The sequence below is a fragment of the Lepus europaeus genome, chromosome 1 (assembly GCF_033115175.1).
Source record: "Lepus europaeus isolate LE1 chromosome 1, mLepTim1.pri, whole genome shotgun sequence".
Lineage (NCBI taxonomy): Eukaryota > Metazoa > Chordata > Mammalia > Lagomorpha > Leporidae > Lepus > Lepus europaeus.
The window spans coordinates 104,770,235-104,792,355 of NC_084827.1; the positions used below are offsets into that span (position 1 = coordinate 104,770,235).

A 22,121-nucleotide genomic window follows, 5' to 3' on the forward strand; every position below is an offset into this window, starting at 1 on the left:
TATGTTTGCATTTGAAGCAAATTAACAGATTAGTGTGAAAGGGAAGGAAAAGCCAAGTTGACAGATTATATTTTCCTGAAGGGACAGAAATTAATGATGAGCATAGAGATAATGTTTTTTTTAAAACTATATGTCAGTGTGAGAGTAGTTAATGATGAAGAAGCTTTGAACAATTCAAAATTTTTCATCAAAAAGTAAAGATGAATTCTTATAGTTCAAGCCATAATAATTTTTAAAGTATACATAAACTGAAAGTACAAATTTTTGAATAGAAACTTGACTGATTAGAATCTTAAGTTTAACTTGTAATTTTTTCTTTACTCTGAATTTATGAGATACCTATATCCTCCAACTAATAATTGAAGATATTAAAATAAATTCCATTGTATGTTCTGATATTTTGGGTTCAATATACATCCAATCCATATTTTATAGATTTGTACTTAACCTTTGATTAGCAAAAGTGTCTGAATTACCAAACAAAATTGAAATTTCACTGTGGTGTGTGCATTTCCTTTCTAGGCATGTAAATGAATTATTTTTCCACAACTGGCATTCAAAACCAGCTGAACAGTATTTACTTAGTGGAAATTAGTTTTGCCATTCAAATCACCTGAAGTGGCACATTCTTTGAAAAGTCTGTGTCCACCATTTTGATCAAGTTCAGGATTGCTCTAAACTATGAACCAGAAGAAAGCTGTTGATATCAATTTGTACCAGTAACACTTTAGCAGTTCTTAAGGAGACTTCCCTTCCAAAAACAAAAGTACAATTAGAGAAACTTGCTTTGTTTTTAAGCCTTAAAGAGAGTGTGTGAGTGAAAATATTGTAGACTGTGATACAATTATTGGTATGATTTTTAAATAGAATGACTTTCATTCTCATTAATGTTGGTTTGCATTCATGCTTAGAAAAAGTATTTCTCCCTAAATAATGAGAGGTCTTCAAAACATTCATGGCAAAATCACATTATCTTTTAAACTTGCTGAAGCTCCCAACTATGAAAGATTGCTGAGCTAAGAATAATCGAGACAGAAGGGAACTCCCTACCTTCTCTCTCTGGTTGTTTGAAAGTCACCCAGAGATTCACAAAGACAAAAGGTCTTTCTAGCCTCCTTCCTCCAGTTTCTCTAAGGACAGTACATAAATTCTCTTTTACAGTTCTTGTGTATCAGTTCTCAGAATGTACATTCTGAGAGACACTGGAAGAAAACTTCACTCCTTGCAACAGATTTCTCACCCTAGGAAGCCTATGACTGCTTTCAGTTTTGTTCTGTCACTTGTCTAAAATGCATTGTTCTTTATTGAAGATCTTATAAGTCAGGATACTAAGCCCCTGCCTTGAGTTACTTTCGAACTGAGATTTCTCCCATATGACGTGTACTGCATGAGTTAATAAAATTGCTAGTTATTCTCTTATTAGTCTGTCTTTTGCTGCAGAGGTCTACGAGTTTATGATGGTTAAGAAAAATTTGTGTTTTCTCCCCTTCAGTTTTTTTTGCATATGGCCTCCTTTACTGAGCAAGATTTACAATTCTCAAACATTGTACTTTTTAATTTTAATGTGGATGAATGAATGTAAGTAACCATAAACATCTCAATAGAGGAGGATATCTATTTTCAGAAGTGACTACATTCCTTTTATCCCCCCTTAAGCTTCCATGAGTGGAAGATCATTGAGTAGCCCCCAGGAACAGTTTTATCCCTTGGTTTCTCATTTGCTTGGAAGGCATTTTCATAACAAAGTACTGGTTTAGTAAAAGCAATAAATAGGAGTCTCCATGCAAGAGAAATTGGAGTTTCCTAACATGCACATGATTTAAAAAATAAAAATAAAAAATAAGGTGCCTTGAGGTGCTGGCAGTTTTAACATTTGGAACCAAAAGTTCTTATATATATTTACATCCTAACTGCTCAGTGTTACCATACAAGCTTCAGTTTAGGAAAATATACAGTACTTTTGCATATAATGGTACCTTGTGAGCCCCTGAGTCAAGTAGAGAGGATTTAAATACAAAAAGGAAAACAGCCATTAAAAGCACTTACATTGTATGTGGAGTTAATAGTACAAAATGATTATTTCCCCGGAAGACCCGGATCGGAAACATGCCTATGAAGACCCAAGATTCCTACAGTGCTTAGGGATGAATCTGGCAAAGATGGATGCCTAACAGGATGAAGGAAAGTTTTTCTTTGCCGCAGGTGCAGCTCTAGAGAGAGGTCACCATCTTGTTTTAAACGTGAAGTCAAGTTGTCTTCTGAAGCTGTGTTCAGATGCATGCCTCTTGAGAGGGATTCTTTGCATTTAAGTTTAGATTTTTCAAGGTCTAGAAACTCAGGACACTGAAAGAAAGAAAATATGTTTTTATAATTCACACTGACAGTCATCTAAAATTACAGTCGTAAAATCTAAGTGTGTTTTCTTTCCTTATTAATTATATCTGGTTTAGTGGCATCAGCCATCATTCCCCCCTAAAACAGATCAAGCCATTGGAGGTCTGGCTGTCAGTTTAGAAAATACTATATGATCATTCCAGGAACTTTAATTTTACCCTGAAGCCAGATCAAAAAGTTCATATTTTTAAAAATTTTATTTATTTGGGTGTGTATGTGGGAGGGAGAGAGAGAGAGAGAATGAGAGGGAGAGGGAGAAATTTCCCATCTACTGATTTGCTCGCTAAATGCTTGCCACAACTAGGGCCAAGTTGGGTTTTCCATCTCCCATGTAGGTGGCAGTGAACAGATTAGTTGAGCAATCAATTGCTGCCCCCCAGGATGGGGAGGTACATTAGCAGGAATGTGGGTCTGGAACTGGAACCCAGCCACTCCAATATGGCTTTGAGTGTCCCAATCAGTGTCTTAGCCACTAGCCAAATACCCACTCCAAACATCAGATTTTGAAAAATATGATTTCACTTTAAGTTTTCCCAATGACATTTAATTCAAAATTTAAGACAAAAAATTATGGCAAATGTGGTCACTTGTAGGTATGAGTAGGAAACAAGAAAAAAAGAAGTGAAATAATACATCAGTGTCAGATAATATTACCTAAATCTACCGAAAACAAAGAACAAACTATGCCATGTGTACATTTTCCAGCCATTCAAAACTAGTTAAGTTACTTTCAAGTTTCCTCTGTTGGAAATGGTGCATTCTTTTTCTCTTGGCATATTACTTCTGTTATTAATGTAGTATATTTCCCAGAACATTTGCACTGAATTCCCAAACATCTAAAATGGTTTTGCAAGATTGTTTTCATTGTTTGTGGGTCCAATTTGACATGATCTTAATTAATTCTCAAGATTGAATTGCAAGGGGGTTACACTTCCTATATTTAACATAGTTCACAAGGTCCTCTTGAAAGATTTCAGAGGCAAGGTAGAGGACACTTTATGTTCCAGGGGAAAACATCTAGAGATAAGTGATGGGTGAGGCACAGATGACATTACTTGTCTGATGGCACTTGAACCTCAAATCTCAGCTGGCTAGATTCTATTTCTCCTTCCTTTCCATGTGGAGGCCCCAACCAATCTTTTTCACTGAAGAAAATATCAGGGAGATTTCTGAGCTTTTAAATATCTACAGCTTATAAATTTAAGTACAGTGATAAAGAAAAAAAAATTTGCAGGGTGTTTAGTGCAGTGGTTAAGATGCCCTTGGGATACCTGTGTCCATTATTAGGGTGCCTGGGTTTGAGTCCCAGCTGTGCTCCCAATTCCAGCTTCCTGCTAATGTGCATACTGGGAGGCAGCAAGGGCTAACAGAGGTGACAGGGTCCCCACTAGCCACGTGGGAGATCCAGATTGAATTGCAGTTTCCGGGCTTCAAGCTTGCCCAGTCCTGGTTGCTGTAGGTATTTGGAGAGTAGACCAGTAGATAATAGATCTCTCCACGTCTGCCTTTCAAATGCATAAAAATAAAAAAGAAAAATGTCATTTCATTTAAAAATGATAGTGTTTATCATTCTTCCTGGTCCATTGTTCTCAAACTTTAAATGAGTATAAGAATCAGTTAGTGAGGAACTAACTCAAAATGTAGTTTATAAGGTTTATTTCCAGAAATTCTGAGTGAAAACAGAGAAGGGCATGAGAATCAGTATTTTCCATAGCACCCTGGGTGATTCAGATCCAGGTGGTTCCTCGAAACATACTTTGAGAGATGCCCTTGGTTGTACAATATCTACACTTACTTGTGAGGAAGGGCTGAAACTTCGATCAGTCTTGATGGATGCTCCAGGATGACTGGTTCGCATCAGGCGAAGGATGGGTCTCTGATACTCTGCTCCTGCAGTTACCATACTGTAGGCTGGGGGGACCACAGTGGTTTGTTTCTGCAGTAACTGTAAGATGGTCTGGATGTCAGCTGTCATTTGGGATTCAAGTCTGCAGGATGGGCAGAAATAGGGAAAGGCAATCCTGAAATTGTCAATGGTGATGAGAGTATCTGAGAAAATTTCAGCACTACCAATGAACACAATTCTGGCCCTGCTTTAAACAAGAAGGACAGGAGAGGGAGCACAGAGATTCTTTCCTGGCTGATGATCACTTTCTGGCTCACTGACTGATAAAGAAAAACACTGCTTTCTGGTTCATGCATTAAGAATTAACAGGAAAACAGATGAATGGAATGAACTGTCTTTTTACTAACCTTTATTGATATCAAAATATAAATCACTCCAATAATCTATTTTTAACCAGTAATTAGGTTTTACTCATTTTCTGGTGAGTATTTTATTTACTCTTCAAAAATTATATTGTAGCACATTTCCTTAATAGTTGCAACATTTCAGGATAATTTTTTATGTGTTTGAAATGTATATCAGTATTATTTTACCTTACTGCTTTTCTACTCATATCAAATATTGTATTTTATTACTTCTATTTTTCTTTAGGGTTCAAAGATGCATTCGAGGGTCTTTGGTATTCAAGAAGCAAACCTTATTTAAAAGTTCTCTTGCTTCCATGACTCATCTGGCTTGCAAAATGCCAATCTGACTTCCTAAATATTTCTGCACAGATTTATCCCATTATTAACAGCACTTAATGGTGAGTGGCTGGCCCAATGTTACTTGGAATGTAAAAGGATTTGGGCGTGGTGACTGAAATAAAAATGTCAGCAAGTCAGATTCAAGACCAAGTAAAGATCTGGCCTCAGAATCAGCCCTTAAGGCATTCAGACCTGGCTGAAGAGCCCATGAGAGTATTGTAGGCATGGAAAGCCAAGATACCATGGAAAAGAAAAAAAGAAGAAGACCTAAATGAAAGATCTCTGTGAGTGAGATCCCAGTGGAAAGAACAGGACCATCAAAGAAGGAGGTACCTTTCTCTGAAGGGAAGAGAGAACTTCCACTTTGACTGTGACCCTATCGGAATAAGATCAAAGTCAGCAAACCCTAAAGGCTTCCATAGCCCTGGCAACTCATGACTAGAGCCTAGGGAGATTACTGACACCATGAACAGGAGTGTCAAATTGTTAAGTCAGCAACAGGAGTCACTGTGTACTTACATCCCATGTGGGATCTGTCCTTAATGTGTTGTCTAATGTGCAGTGATGCTATAACTAGTACTGAAACAGTATTTTTACACTTTGTGTTTCTGCATGGGTACAAACTGATGAGATCTTTACTAATTATATACTGAATCGATCTTCTGTATATAAAGATAATTGGAAATGAAAAAAAAAAACCTGGTGTTAAATTGGAAACGGCATAGAAAATTAATTAATTTTTAAAAAATATTATGTAGGATCTCTGCCTTTAATGTGCTGTACACTCTTATTTAATGCTATAACTAGTATTCCAACAGTATTTTTTTTTCACTTTGTGTTGCTATATGGGGGCAAACTGTTGAAATCGTTACCTAATATATACTAAACTGATCTTTTGTATATAAAGAGAATTGAAAATGAATCATGATGTGATTGGAAGGGGAGAGGGAGCGGGAAAGGGGAGGGTTGTGGGTGGGAGGGAAGTTTTGGTAGGGGGAAGCCATTGTAACCCATAAGCTGTACTTTGGAAATTTATATTCATTAAATAAAAGTTTAATAAAAAAAAAGACCAAGTAAAGAGTCAAAAATTGTGTTTTTGAGGCATGTACATCTTTTGATACGCAGCAGCTGGCTCTGAGATATAGAATTACTTTATCATGGGTGCTATCTATTTGAATGATGTTTAGGGGAGAAAACTCTATTGGTAGGTGAGGCCCAGTCACTGCAACATGCTGAATGAGTGGGACTCTTGTACTCTAGAAGGGCATGGGCATGTGAAGCTCCTGGTGCAGGCTAAGAACAGAGATTCTGGGTATCAACATGACTTAGATAAGACTATTGAGCATCTCTGTCAATGTGACTAGTTTGTTTTGGGAAAACACTACCTGGAAAAAAAATGGGACTAAGTCAATGAATAACTTCACTACTTTAGGAAATTTCTACAAATCTACTCATTGAAGACAGCACTCAGCTCATCTGAAGAAATGTTTCTGACTCAGATTTTCCTGTTCAGGACTTACTTCAACACCTTCACCTCACTATTCAGCAATTATGAAGTGTGGTATCATATCATGAACTTTGCCAAAGGGCAATCACCTCCCCACCTGGAAAGGCCCAGGCTCAAGTTCCAAAGCATCCTGCTGCTTACTGCCCCTCTTGGGACTTCACTGAGATGCAGCACAAGTCAAGGTCTCCCCTTCTGCAGGGATTTTGAGTGCTTAGTTTTGTTTCATTAACTTGTGGTTTGATATCTTGTGTCATTAACAAAAAGGGAACTTTACTAGACGTTACTTTACTTACATAGGATTTTGTTTTTCAGGTTTTCGGAGTAGGGGCTATTGGCTTAACTAGAATGAACTCTTTTGCTGTGACTAAGTAATCTGTTTTCCTCCAGAGGAATTACCAACAATTAAAACAAAACAAAACAAAACAGCTTGGCTTTTAAAAGAGAAAATGGCCTCATTTTAGAATTTTTTTTTTTTTTTGGTCAGTATGAAACTATGTAAATGGATATTTTCATTTGCTAATTCAAAGACCCACAGTGCACCAATCATGCTGTTAGGTGAGAAGATGAAGTGCAGATGCTGATCACTGAAGGTGGAATCCTGTCTCACAGTACTGACAGGAGCTGACCACTTAGGAAGGAAACAGTGAAAGAAATCACTGATGCTAAGTGAAGCGAGCACTCAGTGTCATACCAGAGGCTTACAGAGAAATTGCTTTGAGTGTTCTGCAGCAAAAAGAATCATTACCAAGAGTGTTAACATTTTCTAAGGCCTTCTTACCCAAAGTATGATCCTTATAGCAGCAGCATTAGGCATCTCTGAGATTTTCTTAGAATGTAGAATCTGCATATTCCAGACCTACTGACTAGTATCTGCAAGATCCCTAGCTGATCCAAAGACACCTCAAGGTTTGAGAAATAGTCCTGTAGGATCAAGTGTCAATGATTTATCTAAACATGTATGTCTGCAAGCATCATATAGGAAGATACAAGAACATTTCTTGTGTAAATGCTTAACTCAATGTATAGTTTAATTGGCCTTCAGAGGAGGAAAAAAGTAGCAGCAAAAGCCATTCAAAATAGACTATTTGTGTTTGCTTTTATTGCATTGTGTACTTAATATGTGTCTTTGGATGAGGAAAATGGTGTAGGAACTGACAGCTCTACATTTGGTCAAACACCAAAGTCAAACAGGATAGACTCTAAAGTGTCCCAGGCTCTCATTCTGCTAAGCAGAAGTCTGTTAAGCCTCCCTCTTCAACCCTGTTTGCCTTCTGAAGGTAAAGGGGGGAAGAGGTTGTTGGAGGTGGCAGTACAGTAAAAAGAATGTAATATTTTGGACTTTAAATAGGCTAGGCTGAGTTAGGCCATAAAATGTTTGAGAATGTTAGAGATAAGCAGAAAAACAATAGTAAAAGAAGTTGTAATGGTGATAGCAACTCAAAACTTCTCCAGAAAGCACATGCCGATGCTGGAAATATACAGAAAGAGATTTCCATGCATTTTAGCTGTGGAAAAAGTCTTATAATATAACCATATAGTAATATAATGAAATAATATCAATTATTATTGCTGATTGGAGGTTGTAAACCAAATAGTTTCCAGAAATACCTACCCTTTAAAGTTTTACACTTCTGGATTTGGGACATATGGAATAAAATTTTTTTTTATAATCCTTAGTTTATCCTGGCAGTAGTGGTTAGTACCCATGAGAGGGCCACCAGGGGATTTTAAGAAAAATCTCAATTTTAGTCCTGAAGGAAAGTCCAAACCTCCGAGGAGGAAGCATATTCAAAGTAAGCAATTATGTTAAAATGAACAGGAATAATAGAAGTGAAGATCATTGTTCATCAAGTTTTACCCAGATGCAAGTGAAACATTTTCTATTTTGTGTAGCAGATATGGTTTCCACATACATTATTTCAGTCCTGAAAACAACACTGCAGGTAGGTGTGAGCCAAAGTAGGAAACTAATCTCAGGTAGTTCTTGACTTGACACAGTCATCCTGTAAGCAGTTATGTAGCCAAGTTAAGATTTTTGTCTAGGCAAAAAAATTGCAGTTACAGGTTGTTGTCCTAAAGAAATCATTGCTGCCCTTGTGTTTCATCTACCCATTCACACTTTTCTTTCTTTCTTTCTTTCTTTTTTTAAATTTGACAGGTAGAGTATAGACAGAGAAAGAGACAGAGAGAAATGTATTCCTTTTGTTGGTTTACTCCCCAAATGGCCACCATGGATGGTGCTGCACTGATCCGAAGCCAGGAGCCGGGTGCTTCCTCCTGGTCTCCCATGTGGGTGCAGGAGCCCAAACACTTGGGCCATCCTCCACTGCCCTCCTGGGCCACAGCAGAGAGCTGGATTGGAAGAGGAGCAACCAGGACAGAATCCGGTGCCCCAACTGGGACTAGAACTCGGTGCCCATATGGGATGCCAGCACAGCAGGTGGAGGATTAACCAAGTGAGCCATGGTGCCGGCCCCCCATTCACACACTTTTCAATAACAGCTACTGGTATAGGCAAAATGCAGAATAAATATTAAGCATAGATAGTAAGTAAACCAGTAGTCTATGTCGTCTAGGCAAAACTCCTAGATGTAAGTACAAATGAAAAAGCAAATAGCTTATTAGTCATAGGAAGAATATATTAAATACAAATAGTTAGTGTGCTAGTTGAGTAAGAAATAACAAAGATAGCATAGAAAAATGATGTAACAAGTAAGAGTGGTAAGTGTGTTGCTTAAATCTAGAAAGAGATGGAACAAATTCTCATGTCTCTATGGGTGGACACTTGTAACCCCCAAATAGGGTTACTCCTTGGTCTCCTTCTGGCTCTACATACAAAAAGCCAGTAAACAAATGGCTGTTGAGCAGGCTAATTGGAGAGCCACAGGTTTAGCCAGGTATACTAGGCCTGTATTTCTATAATAGAGCAGGTATGTGCCAGTGGCACAAGAGATTTTTCTTTTGTCAGTAGACTTCATGTAAACCTCATCTCTAGTCCTTCGATCACACTCTGGCCAGGGAACCTGAAGCAGCACATTCATGAATGTTATATCAGTTTGGATGTTGGTAGTGTGGTTCCTTTACCAGGCTCGCCTTTATTTGAAATGTGTTAATTACCCACATCTTGCTCCCCTCATTTTTCAATGTATGTTTCAAATTAATCTGATAAAATGGGGTCCAGGTAGTGATGCAGCCAGTTAAGCTGTGGCTTGTGACACAGGGATCCCATATGGGTACCAGTTCAAGACTCAACCTCTCCACTTCCTTCACAGTTCCCTGCTGACAGCCTGGGCAAGCAGCAGAAGATGGTCCAAGTACTTAGGCCCTTGTGCTACTTGGGAGACCTGGATGAAGCTTTGGCCTGGCTCAAGCATGGGTGTTGAGGCATCTGGAGAGTATCCAGTAGATAGAAGATCTGTCTCTCCTTGTCTCTCTATAACTCTGCCTTTCAAATAAATAAATGTTTTTAAACAACCATCTGATGAATCTTGTGTTTTGAGCATTTTAATTTAGTTGATTAGTTTTCTGTCTGTAACCAATGGGATACCTTGCCTGATGGCTTAATTGAAAGCTACCATTGGATCAAGATTCTTTCCCAAGTGAAACTCAGCTAAAGTAGCTATATAATACTCCTTCATTTTTTTTCTTTATATTTTTGACCAATTTAATTTTGAAAAAAAAATACCATGTTTGGTGGAGGGGTCACTTTCTCCCTAGAACTGAAATCTGGTGCTCATAGTAAATGGTTGAGATGAAAAGTGAAGGGAAAAGGGCTCTGGACTTTAATGGGATTTTTGGTTCACTCACAAGTTTGACAAGTTGCTTGAATAACTAAATGTTTAAATGACTTTGTCAGTATTTTTAAATGAAATAGCATACAGCTAAATTACCAGGAACAACCAAAAAGCCAAAAAAGACAAGCCAGCGATGTGATACAGCAGGTTAAGCTGCCGCCTGTGATCCTGGCAATCCTTTTGAGCACCAGTTCACATTCACATTCTGGCTGCTCCACCTAGAGTGCAAGTCCTTGCTAATACATCTGAAAAAGCAGAAGAAGATGACCCAAGTGCATGGGCCCCTGCTACCCATGTGGGAGACCCAGATGGTGTTCCAGGTGCTTGGCTTCAGCCTGGCCCAATCCTGGTGGTTGCAGACATTTAAGGAATGGACCAGCAGGTTCTCTCTCTGTAACTGCCTTAAAATAATAAATAAATAAATGAATATTTTTTTAAAGAAGATTAAAACCAGGACAGTGTGAGTTAGCAAGTTACATATAAATTCATTTGATGGAAGGGTAGGGGGAGAATTTTCAAAGTAGCCAGTGCTGGTGGTATGCAAATTCTTTGATAAGTAAATATAGGGTTTTTGCTGCTAAAATTATCATGTGTTCCAAATAAATGCTCCTTGCAACACAAATTAGTGATTTGTCAACTTCTAGTCTTGTTTTAAATAATTAAATGCATACAGATGATATGGAATTTTGGCAAGAGGAATTTGCTATTTGCAGGGAGTAAAACTGGATACATCTAAGGGCTGGAGTTATGTCTCCTTTTGCCCTGCCACAGCTTATACCTGTTAAGCTGTTCTTGAAGCAAATCTAATCTTTGCTCCACTTCCCCATAGGTGAGGTCACTTTCGGTTTCAGAGATGCCCCAGGCAGCTCGTTGAAGTGCTGAGGGACTGGACTCTTCTGGCTGAGTCTGGGCATTTTCTTGTTCCCAGCTTCGCGTATCAGTGATATCTGTGGAAAATAGTGAGATGGATATCAACTTCCTTGCATTCCCCTTTTCAACAATAACACATAGATATCCACAGGCAATCTGAAAGGGATCTCAGAGAAACAGAACTAAAGGGTTCAGAGAAAGACCTGGGGGCCATGACCAATTGGTGTGATAGTGTCCCGTTCTCACACTGTCTTTCTTCCCACATCCATCTCCACAGTAATAAAAACATAGCAGGTCATGATTCTTAATTGCAATTTTGGCTTATTTCTGTTTGTTTGTTCTAAGAGAAGGTGTAGATGACCATACCAAAAGTAATTAGAGAGCAATGATTTTGTGCTTTTTGTACTTGGTAGGAAGCAGCACATTTTGTTTATGCGGCTTTATGTAGGATATAAGATTTTTGGAGCTGTTTTCCACAGGATAATTTGTGTTCTTTATGACTCAGGGTAGGCCCAAAGACAGAACCATGAGTAAAGTGCTGATCTACAGGGGGATTCTCTTCAAGGGATGGGCCATGTCTGGCTGGCAGCCCATATAAAGCTTGCAAAATCATGTGGTTTGGCCATGCCCACTTCAGGGAAGATTGGAAATTCAGTAAATCTATAGAAGGATAATTTTTAAGTTGATAATTTTGTATGGTTCATGAATGATATAAATATCCAAATGGCTCTTGGTAGAAAAAAAGTTTCCCCACCCCTAAAGTACAAACCCAACTCAAAGTAGAGCCAATGAGCCATCAACCATCAAAGACAGGAAATGTATTAAGAGTTCTCTGGTTCCCACACTACTCTTTCATATTTTTATGCTTCCTTGTAGCTCATCTGCACTGTCTTAATATAATCACATTGCTTCAGAATATTTTTTTCTTATGACTCTTTTATTTGATTTTTTAAATATTACTGTGCTCTAAAAGCTACTTCTGTGTGCAACTCCAATTTTCAAATGTTTTCAGTGTCTGTTATGTGTGAGGCACTATTCTAAAATGGGGAGGAATTAAAGACAAAGGAGACAGAGGCCTCAAACTTGAATAATTCAGCCTAATGGGCCTGCAAACATTTTTATACAGAGATTCATTTTCTGAACTTTTGTATTTTATTGTTCCTCCTGAAGTCTATATTTTCAAACCATTAATATTTGGAGTGAAGATATCTTACTTTTCTCTCTCACTTTTGTCATATGTCTTTGATGATTTCACTGTTTTCTTACCTCTATAAAATGATTTGAGTGTTGGAAAATAAAACCCAAGAGGGAAAAATACTTCTGGATTTGAGAGTATACTTCAGAGATAAAGAAGAGAAATACTTTTTTTTTTCTCACTATGAGGGCTGGTAGAAGGGAAGATTTTCTGAAAATTGGATGCCATTTTCACATGGAAATAAATTTGTATTACAGAAAGTGACTTATTTAGTTTGATAGAAAGACTTTCAGGAAATCTTGACAAGTAGCTATGATTAAACACTGAGAAAAGTCATCATATAAAGTTATGGAATTTACATCCTCAGCTATTTTGAAAAATTGGATAGAAACTAACTAAACTGGGCAGGATTAGCCATGAGTCTAGAAATAAGGAACAAAACCATAGATGTTTTCAGAGTTCTTTCCTTTTCCATAGTCTCCTCCAAACTATAGTCAGGTAGGTCAAATGCATCTTCTTTCTCTAAGGAGAAGACAAAATGTCTGTAGTCTTCATGATTTCCCTCATATTACCGTTTGTCATTGAATCCATGGAACTTTCCCTAATCTATTGCCTATAATTTTTGTCTCAGTATGGTGAATTGAGGAATCAGCATGGTGTAAAAGAGGAATCAGTACATTCAAAAAGAGCATTGGGAAAATATGTCAGGATACCTTCTTCTGTGAAATTGGCTCAAAGACTTTTCACAGAATGCTTGCTATGGATTACGGAGATGCTCTTCCTGATTCCTTACCCTATGGGATCCTCGTGTTTTGTTTCATTAGTATATCATTCCTTTTGATATTTTATCAAACATGATGATATGATATGTGAATGGACATAGAAAAATGATTGCTGAAGATTTAAGTAATTTCTCTGCAGTTTTTCACTGCAAAGTATGATTTATTATTCTCAGATATCTGAACCTCTTTAAAGTGCAAAACAATAATATAAAATCTCAGTAGACTAGGTTTTCTATCCTAGGCCAGTAAGTCAAGCAAGCATTTGGAACATGCATGAGCTTGACCAATGCTCGACATAGTCTAATCTAGCCAGTTAATGTGTGACTTTTTCTTTAGCAAAGATAGCAAGAACAGATAGGATTCAAGTTATATATCTTGCTCCCGAATTTTTTTCCAAGAAAGCTTACAGAATTTCTGCATTTGCTCAATAGATTTTTCATTTTCAATTTACATATATTAAATTGATTTTTAAATGACAATTGTGAATCATATGCAATAAGTTGCAGAGGATTATAATTTTTGTTCAGTGCTCAAAAATGATTATATTAGCAGAAATGAATAAAATGCATACTGTTAGAAGGTTCTTTGATTGTAATTTACACTTTTATGAAAACCTGGGGTTATATGATTAGCTTGTTTTAACAGCAATATAAAAGTGAGTAGTTCAAAGGGGAAATCCTGGTTAGTGGTCTTAATCAAATGAACATCCTTGTAGACATTTTCTAAATATAGCTCAGAAAGAATCTGCACTTGGTTGCCTTGGAAAATGTTGCTATAGTTGCAAGACACATTTCTGGAACTGAATGAACAGAAAGTAAACTTTCCCTTTGCTTTGGTTACACAATTTTCCAGGAGTCAACTTTTGACCTCAATCTATGTAGAATCAGAATTCATTTAATTTACTAGTTTTATTTTTAGTTTCACATAAATGCATTCTTTTATTAGATTCAGAATTAGAAATGCCAAGAATATGAGTGGATAAAATTTCCTATTGATGTTGAACAAAAATCTGTGCCAGGAATTACTATTTCAAACTGCAGTAGTCAAAGTCACACAAGTAACTATATAACAAGTTTTACAAGTTCTTAAACATTAAACAGTAATTCACTAAGCAGATTAATCATGTATTGCACTGATTGGTAGCATATGATATTGATTATGTTTATTCAATTGGCATACATACTTAGCACTGCATTCTCAAGATAATTATTTGAACAGGGGTTGCATAATAACTTTGAAAATTAATTTTTGTGTTGCATGGATGCAGTGGGTTAAGTCTCCACTTGAAATTTTCACATCTAATATCAAAGTGTTTTAGATTGAGTCTTGATTCTGTTTCTGCGCCATCTTCTAGTTAATGTGCACTCTGGGAGGCAGCAGAAGATGGTTCATGTGTTTGAGTCCCTGATACCTACATGGTAGATTTAGATGCATTTCCAGTCTCCTAGTTTCAACCTGGCCCAGTTTTGGCTGTTGTGGGCATTTGGGAGAGTGAAAATAAAATAATTATTTGTTAGAATGTTTTCACTGTACATATAGAATAGCTAATTAAAAATAATTATAAGAAGGAGAGATGAAAAATATTAGATGAAGGACATGAGAATTCATGGTCAGTGAGAATCATAAAGCAAAATGAAATCCCCTAAGTATATCTATAATGACATGTCACTTTAGACTTTAAAAGTGAAGAGGGGCCAGCACCGCGGCTCACTAGGCTAATCCTCCTCCTTGCGGCGCCGGCACACCGGGTTCTAGTCCTGGTCGGGGCACCGATCCTGTCCTGGTTTCCCCTCTTCCAGGCCAGCTCTCTGCTGTGGCAAGGGAGTGCAGTGGAGGATGGCCCAAGTGCTTGGGCCCTGCACCCCATGGGAGACCAGGAGAAGCACCTGGCTCCTGCCATCGGATCAGCGCGATGCGCCGGCCGCAGCGTGCCTACCGCGGCAGCCATTGGAGGGTGAACCAACGGCAAAGGAAGACCTTTCTCTCTGTCTCTCTCTCTCACTGTCCACTCTGCCTGTCCCCAAAAAAAAAAAAAAAAAAGTGAAGAGGAAAACAATCAAAAGTACTTGGTTAGAAGCTCTGCCTTATGCTGAATTTTGGAAATGGCAGAGATGGTTCAGCAAGCATGTAAGAACTTTTGACTTCCATGATACAACCTGTTTCTATTTTTAGCACTTCTCAGAATTCATTTTCATAAATAAATAAAATGGGACATTTGATAATCACATGTAATATTCCATTCTTCCATTGTGACAAATGAGGTGCTATTTTCATTCACTTCATCAAGATTTTAGATTGTCCAAAGAACATTTGCATATATTCATAGCTTACTCGCATATGGGCTCATGGCCAAATGAGCAAAACTTATTCCCACAGAGAAAGTAACTAGAAAAACCAACACCCTCAACATTCTAGATTCACTGTTGTCATCTATGATGCTTTGGAATAATAGTAATGATATTAGGTGATATTTACTTACTTTGCTGGTAATTTTGCTATCATGCCTGGCCAAAAACATTTTATTTTTCCTTATTTTTTGTTAACTTTTTTTATGTTTTGCTGTACTTTTTAACATTTACATTTTTATATATGCAGAGACATGAGGGGTCTTCAAAAAGTTCATAGAAAACATATATTTAGGGGCTAGTGTTGTGGCACCGTGGGTTAAGCTGTTGTGTGCAATGCTTGCATTCCATATGAGTGCTGATTTGAGTCTCCACTGCTCTACTTTGGGTGCAGCTCTCAGCGAATGCACCCTGGATGTCAGTGGAGGATGGCTCAATTGTTCGGACTGCTGTCCCACATGTGGGAGGCCTGGAGGAAGTTCCAGGCTCCTGACTTCAGCCTGGCTGAGCTCTGGCCTTTGTGACCATTTGGGGAGTGAACCAGTGGGTAGAAAATGTTTCTCCTCTCCATCTCTGCAGTTCTTCCTTCTAAACAAACTAAATCTTTTTTGAATAAGAAAATATATATTGTGAAAAACCAATGCACAAATTTAAAAACTTTGTATCAAAATATACTTATATTTTAATTCCATTTTCCATAAACTTTAGGAAGTACTGTTGTATATTAAATGCTTAAAGGGTTGGAATATAAAACTTGTGTAAAAATAGTAAACAGAGTTGGGGACTGCATTTCAGAGAAAGCAATTACATAATAATTTAAGAATCACAATCAAGTAGTCGGTTAGAGAATATCATTCTTAATTTAATCATGGACAAATTTAGTCTTAGTGAGGTTGGTCAGGTCATTTATCTGAAATGCTAAAGGGATTAAATAACAAAGTTGATTTTGGAACTCAAGAAATCTGACCCATATCTGTTAGTACCACTTCATGGTAGATCTGGTTAGATGTGTATATCCATTTCCTGTTATACTAAATTAATTGTTCTTTCATATAATAGTTCTTCAACTTCCCTTGTGCTTTTCATCATTTAATAGAAAATCTGCATCTATCTATATATTTAAAATACATATGTATGCACATTTTTAAAATCTATTTGAAGGGCAGAGTTGACACAGAGAAGGTGAGAGACACACACAGATCTACCTGCTGGTTCACTCCCCAAATGCCCACAACAGCCAGGGCTGGGATGGGCTGAAGCCAGGAGTCAGAAACTTCTTTTGGGTCTCCATTTAGGCTTCAGGGACTGCATTACTTGGAACCTCATCTCTTGCTTTCCTAGGCACATTAGTAGGAAGCTGGATCAGAAGTGGACCAGCCTTGGGGCTGGTGTAGTGGCTCACTTGGTTAATCCTCCGCCTGCGGCACCAGCATCCCATATGGGCGCCGGGTTCTAGTCCAGGTTGCTCCTCTTCCAGTCCAGCTCTCTGCTGTGGCCCGGGAGGGCAGTGGAGGATGGCCCAAGTCCTTGGGCCTCTGCACCAGCATGGGAGACCAGGAAGAAGCACGTGGCTTTGGATCAGCGTAGCTCCTTCCGAATCAGCCATTTTGGGGGGTAAACCAATGGAAGGAAGACCTTTCTCTCAGTCTCTCTCTCTCTCTCACTGTCTATAACTCTACCTGTCAAAAAAAAAAAAAAAAGTGGACCAGCCAGTGCTCCAAGCAGCACTATGATATGGGATGCTGATGTTGCAAGCGGTGGCTAAACCTGCTGTACCACAATGCCAGCTCCTAAATCGGTCTATACAAATCAAGCATTATTATCCTTTCATGTATACTTTCTTCAACAAAGTCTATACATTTCAGTATTCCTTGTAGTGGAGATGCTACACAAATGAGTCGGATCAAGAACATACCTTTCCTTCAGAATATTTCTCATCATTTTCTCTTAGTTTAAAGGAAAAAATAAACTGCTCTTGGCATGCACTTTTCATACTATAAAACTAAACATTTGAGAGTGAGCGATAGGTACAAAAGATGCTCACAAGGAACGCAGTAGTGAGCTTTACAATATTCATTGACTCTCCTCTTTGGAATCCATTACTGCAGTAGACTTTCCCACAATTTTCCATCTGGTGCTAGGTTAAGTATGGTTGGTTCATCACAAAAACCTTTCCTGCTACCATTGGGAATAATTACTACTTGCTTCAGAATCATGCAAACACTTCCTAGGTAATCTTAAATCTGAACTCTTTGTAAGCATTTCATGAAATTGACACAGATGACATGAACACATGCTGGTACAGTTCTTAATTTGTAAGAAGCCACTATTTAAAAATTAACACTGAGGACAGACAACCTGATTCCTGATTCTTGATTACCTTTGCAAGAGTGACTTTTTCTTTCTATGTGAATTCTTCCTGAAGTGGGCACTGTTTCCTCAAAAGTGAGCCCAGTTGCTTTCCCCATCCCTGGAGAGGAATCTATGATTCCTGAGAAGAGTGGCTTTTGTTCATCATCAATGGAGGAGATGAAAGATGACGACCGGCTTTTCTTCTCTTCAAAGTGTTTCTTCGAACTCTGATAATGTCGTATGGTATCCTCAGAGTCTTCAGGATCATTTGTACTGTTTTCTTTGCCAAAATCTATCAGAGAGAAGTTACTTTACAGCATAAAATCAAATGTGAGATTCTATGTTTATTATACTACTGAGCTATAAGCGAACTATTTTTTTCTACTGAAAATGTAGCTATGTGAAGACTTCAATTTTTATATAAGGTTATTCTATTAAGCTAATGCCATGTTATTCATTTCAAAATAAAATTATTTGCAATAATAATGTTTACATATAGGAAAAAATCAATAGGGCAACTTACAAACACATTTATACATATTTAGCAGTCTTTTGTATCCTGAGATATTGGTGTGCAATCTCTTTAGGAAAATGAAAAAGACAAGGGATAATGTGTCCCAATTCTAAAATATCACCTCTATGCAGCTTGCTTGTTTTTAATCTCCACACTCTATCATCGGTGACAGTCATTCACCCATTGCAAATGTCTGAATGGGAAGTCTCCTTATAGCAAAGGTAGCAAAGACTGAATTTCAACTTTAGTTCAATATATGTAACAGCCTTGGCAATCCACGGAGCTTGGTTGTGTAGCATATTGCAAAGAGTATAAAGCCCAAATACAGTAATTAAGGTAGGTTTTTGCCTAATTACATTAAAGCTGTTGCATATATTGGCTGTTTCATACTGAAATGTAAGGATAATTTCAGCTCTGAAGGTTGTGTTAGAGCATATTTCAGAGAGAAAAACTTAAAGACAAATTTCTGAACTTGTGTCTATTAGTATCCTGGGGAGACAGTATAATTCTCCATCTGGTTCTTACTAATAACTAACCAACAAAACCCCAGAAGGTTTATCATTTTCTGCAAAGAGGACTGAGACAATGTCCCTATCTACTCTGTGCCTGGTTGTGCTTACTTTGTTATTTATAGAAGGCCAAATGAACTGATTTAAGGCCATTTCAGAGAAACTTCTAACTTTTTTAAAATTCCCATATGGCATAGGAATGAAACAAAGATATTTTCCTTTTGCTTCTTAAAGTCATAATTTAAAATACAAGAAGCCAGAAAGTAGTCCAGGGTAAGAGTTTAAAAATCAACTTCAGGGGCAGGTGGCGTGCTTAGTGGCTAGGACACCAGTTAAGATGCCCATGTACAACCTGGATGTGCTGACAGCTTCCAATTGTAGTTTCTTGCTAGGACAGACTCTGGGAGGAGGCTGTGATGGCTCAAGTGATTGGGTTATCACCACCACACAGTAGACATGCATCACGTTTTTGACTACTGGTTTTAGCCTGACCCAGTCCTGGCTGTTTGAGGGCATGTGGGGTGTGAATCAGGAGATGGATGCTGTCTCTCAGCCTCTCAAATAAGTAGTCAAACTAAAAAATCAGGTTCATGTGAAATTATTATTTAGGAGTTTATGTTCTGTCAGTTAAAGTTAAATCTCTCAGAAAGAGATTGCTTAAGTTTTCATACTGATTCAGCGACTTCATCATTGCCAAGACCAAAGACCTTTCCAATATCAAGCATCATTGATTACTCAGTGTTCATTGCATGTTCCTATTGAATAACTAACCTAATTGATTATAAATACTCAGAGTAACTCTTCCTACACAAACCCATTTCTCTCAGTATCATTGCCAGAGTTCCCTTGAATCAGTGAACTTTATTCTTGTCATCTCCCTCTCTGTTTTCTTTCACTCCTCCTTCTCCAAAGCCTTCTGAAAATTTGATCAACATTCTCTACGTTTTGAACACATCACTTCATCTCTTAAAAATTGTTATTAATTTTATGCTAACAAATATGAAAAAAGAAGGTTCTATTTATCTAAATTATCTTCATATCTGCTTAGTGAATTATACTGGTTTGCTGCTCCTAAGTAAACCCTGGGGTCTTTGGGCACTAATGGGATTTGAATCAACTCAGTCTCATCTTCTTGAAAATGCTTTTCTGTTAAACACTTTCATGGGCTATTTCTAGAAGAGTTGGATGTAAACTGAACTAACCATTAATTAATATGTCTCCAACATAAATGTGGATAATGTTAATGTGGACATTTGTAATTAATTTATTTCACAAATGAATGAAGCATTTTGTCTCTTTGGCTTAAGAAGCATTAGAGAGTTTTTGTAGATTTTAAATCAGAATGGTAGAATATTCTGTCCCACCAATTATGAGGGCCCCAGTCTTAATTTACTTTCTCATGGCTTGATTTTGGATTCTAAGGAACAAGATTAATCAAATGTTAGCATACGTTTTTAAGTTGAATTGTAGCTTCCTGATTTTTAACTCAGAACAAATATTCTCAAAATTTGGAAAAAGAGGAATAGCTATTATTTAGTTCCAGAGTATAATAAAACAAATAACTTAGTTTATGAATGTGCCTCAGAAGCTTCATGGAAAATGGAATTAAAAGATAAACTTCTTTGGGTGTAAACAATTCACAAGTTTTTCATAATATTCATTCTCCATGAACTTTCTGAAGACACTATCATACTCAGAATACAAATCTTTTAACAAAAATTCCAGGTCAAAGCAAAATCATGAAAGAAGAAAAAGTTTAACTTTGAATTTTCCAATTATTAAGGAAGCAAAACTCACATTTATTCTGTGTTCACATTGATGCTGAACACCCAAGTCATGTGAGCATTTTCTCTGAGGTAGCACTACTGAAACAACATTTTTCTATTTCTTATAAAATAAATTAAAGCTTTATTTTTGTTATATAATTAAAGTTGTAATGTAATCTATTTGTGGATTATAAATGGAAACTGCTTAGGCTTGGGCTGGATGTTGGCAGATACAATACATGAACTTCGACAGCTGAAACACATTATAATTAACCCCCAGATACTTATAAATTTTGATGGAATATTCCATTGCTGCCTTTTTCTAGTTAAGCTGAATTGTTTGATAGCAATTAAGTAGTATCAAGTACTGTCTTTCAATCTTAATGCCATTATACTCTGTAGAAATCATAGTATGAGGACTGTCACTAAGGGTATTTTATATTTTTCTCTTCGATAGAATTGACATTGTACAATCATTCCTGTTACTGTCATTTTACAAAGAAATATTTTTGACTATTTAATCAAGCCTCAAATTTGCTTTCTCATTCAGATGACTGAAAACTCTTTTTTATCCTCTTGTCTTGTTTCTATAGGCTGGCAGTTCATCTCTTTCGCTTTCACACAGGACAGAAATCTAAAGCATTTCTTATTTGTCTTTCAGTCCTCTCACTGCATTCAGAATGAATTCAAGAGCACAGAATAAAAGTGTCTCAATAGAGTGGCTGGCCCATCCATCTTAGTCATGATAACCTAAAATCATTCCAAGTCAAATAATCTGTCAACAGACATTTTTGCTTGCTCCATCTTTTATGGAGTCTTCCTTTTAGATTAATGACTATTTCCATTTGTCAGACCCAAAAGGGAGACATAACCTTTAGTCAAAGAGGGGCTTTTATATAATGGGCTCTTTCAGGATTTGAGTTTTACATCCCCTACCGGTTACGATTTTGAGGGAAGCTAAGCAGTTTCTAGCCAGATGCTTTAAAACTTTTTCATTAGAATGTTGGAGTCTGATGTAAATTTCTTCATTTGAGATCAAGTACCTTATGCTCTCAATCATTTCAGGGCATGTTGGAAGGGGACAAAGCTACCATTCTTCAATACAAATGAAAGCTAAAACAATTTTAAAAACTAAACTAAAAAAAAAAAAGATGCATTTAGAGAAATGTTGGCTAAAGGGTACAGCGTTTCAGTTAGGATGAATAAGATCTGGAGATCGATTGGTCAGTATAGTGACTGCAGCTAATGCTTGAAAATTGCCAAGGGAGCATATCTTAAATGCTCTCTCTCTACACACATGCACACACACACACACATACACAGAAAAGATAGTTATGTGAGATGAGGCCATGGAAATGTTAACTAGATTGGTTGTGATAATTATTTCACATGTATGCATATATCAAAACATTACATTATAGGTCATAACTACAGACAACTTTTATTTGTTAACTATATCTCAATAGAATTGTAAAAAAAAAGAAATGATGCATTTATGTAT

At 37.2% G+C, this 22,121-nt stretch overlaps 1 protein-coding gene across 1 annotated transcript in view; it reads right to left on the reverse strand.

Annotated features, from left to right (window-relative positions):
• Positions 1-2,076: 2,076 nt before the first annotated feature.
• KCNH7 (potassium voltage-gated channel subfamily H member 7) overlaps positions 2,077-22,121 on the reverse strand; it is a 526,117-nt gene continuing 506,072 nt past the window's right edge. The window contains exons 13-16 of the mRNA XM_062200019.1: positions 17,860-18,111; positions 11,066-11,234; positions 4,190-4,382; positions 2,077-2,343 (exon numbers count right to left, since the gene is read on the reverse strand). Coding sequence (XP_062056003.1) covers positions 2,077-2,343; positions 4,190-4,382; positions 11,066-11,234; positions 17,860-18,111 — 881 coding nt within the window. The remainder of the gene's footprint in view (positions 2,344-4,189; positions 4,383-11,065; positions 11,235-17,859; positions 18,112-22,121) is intronic.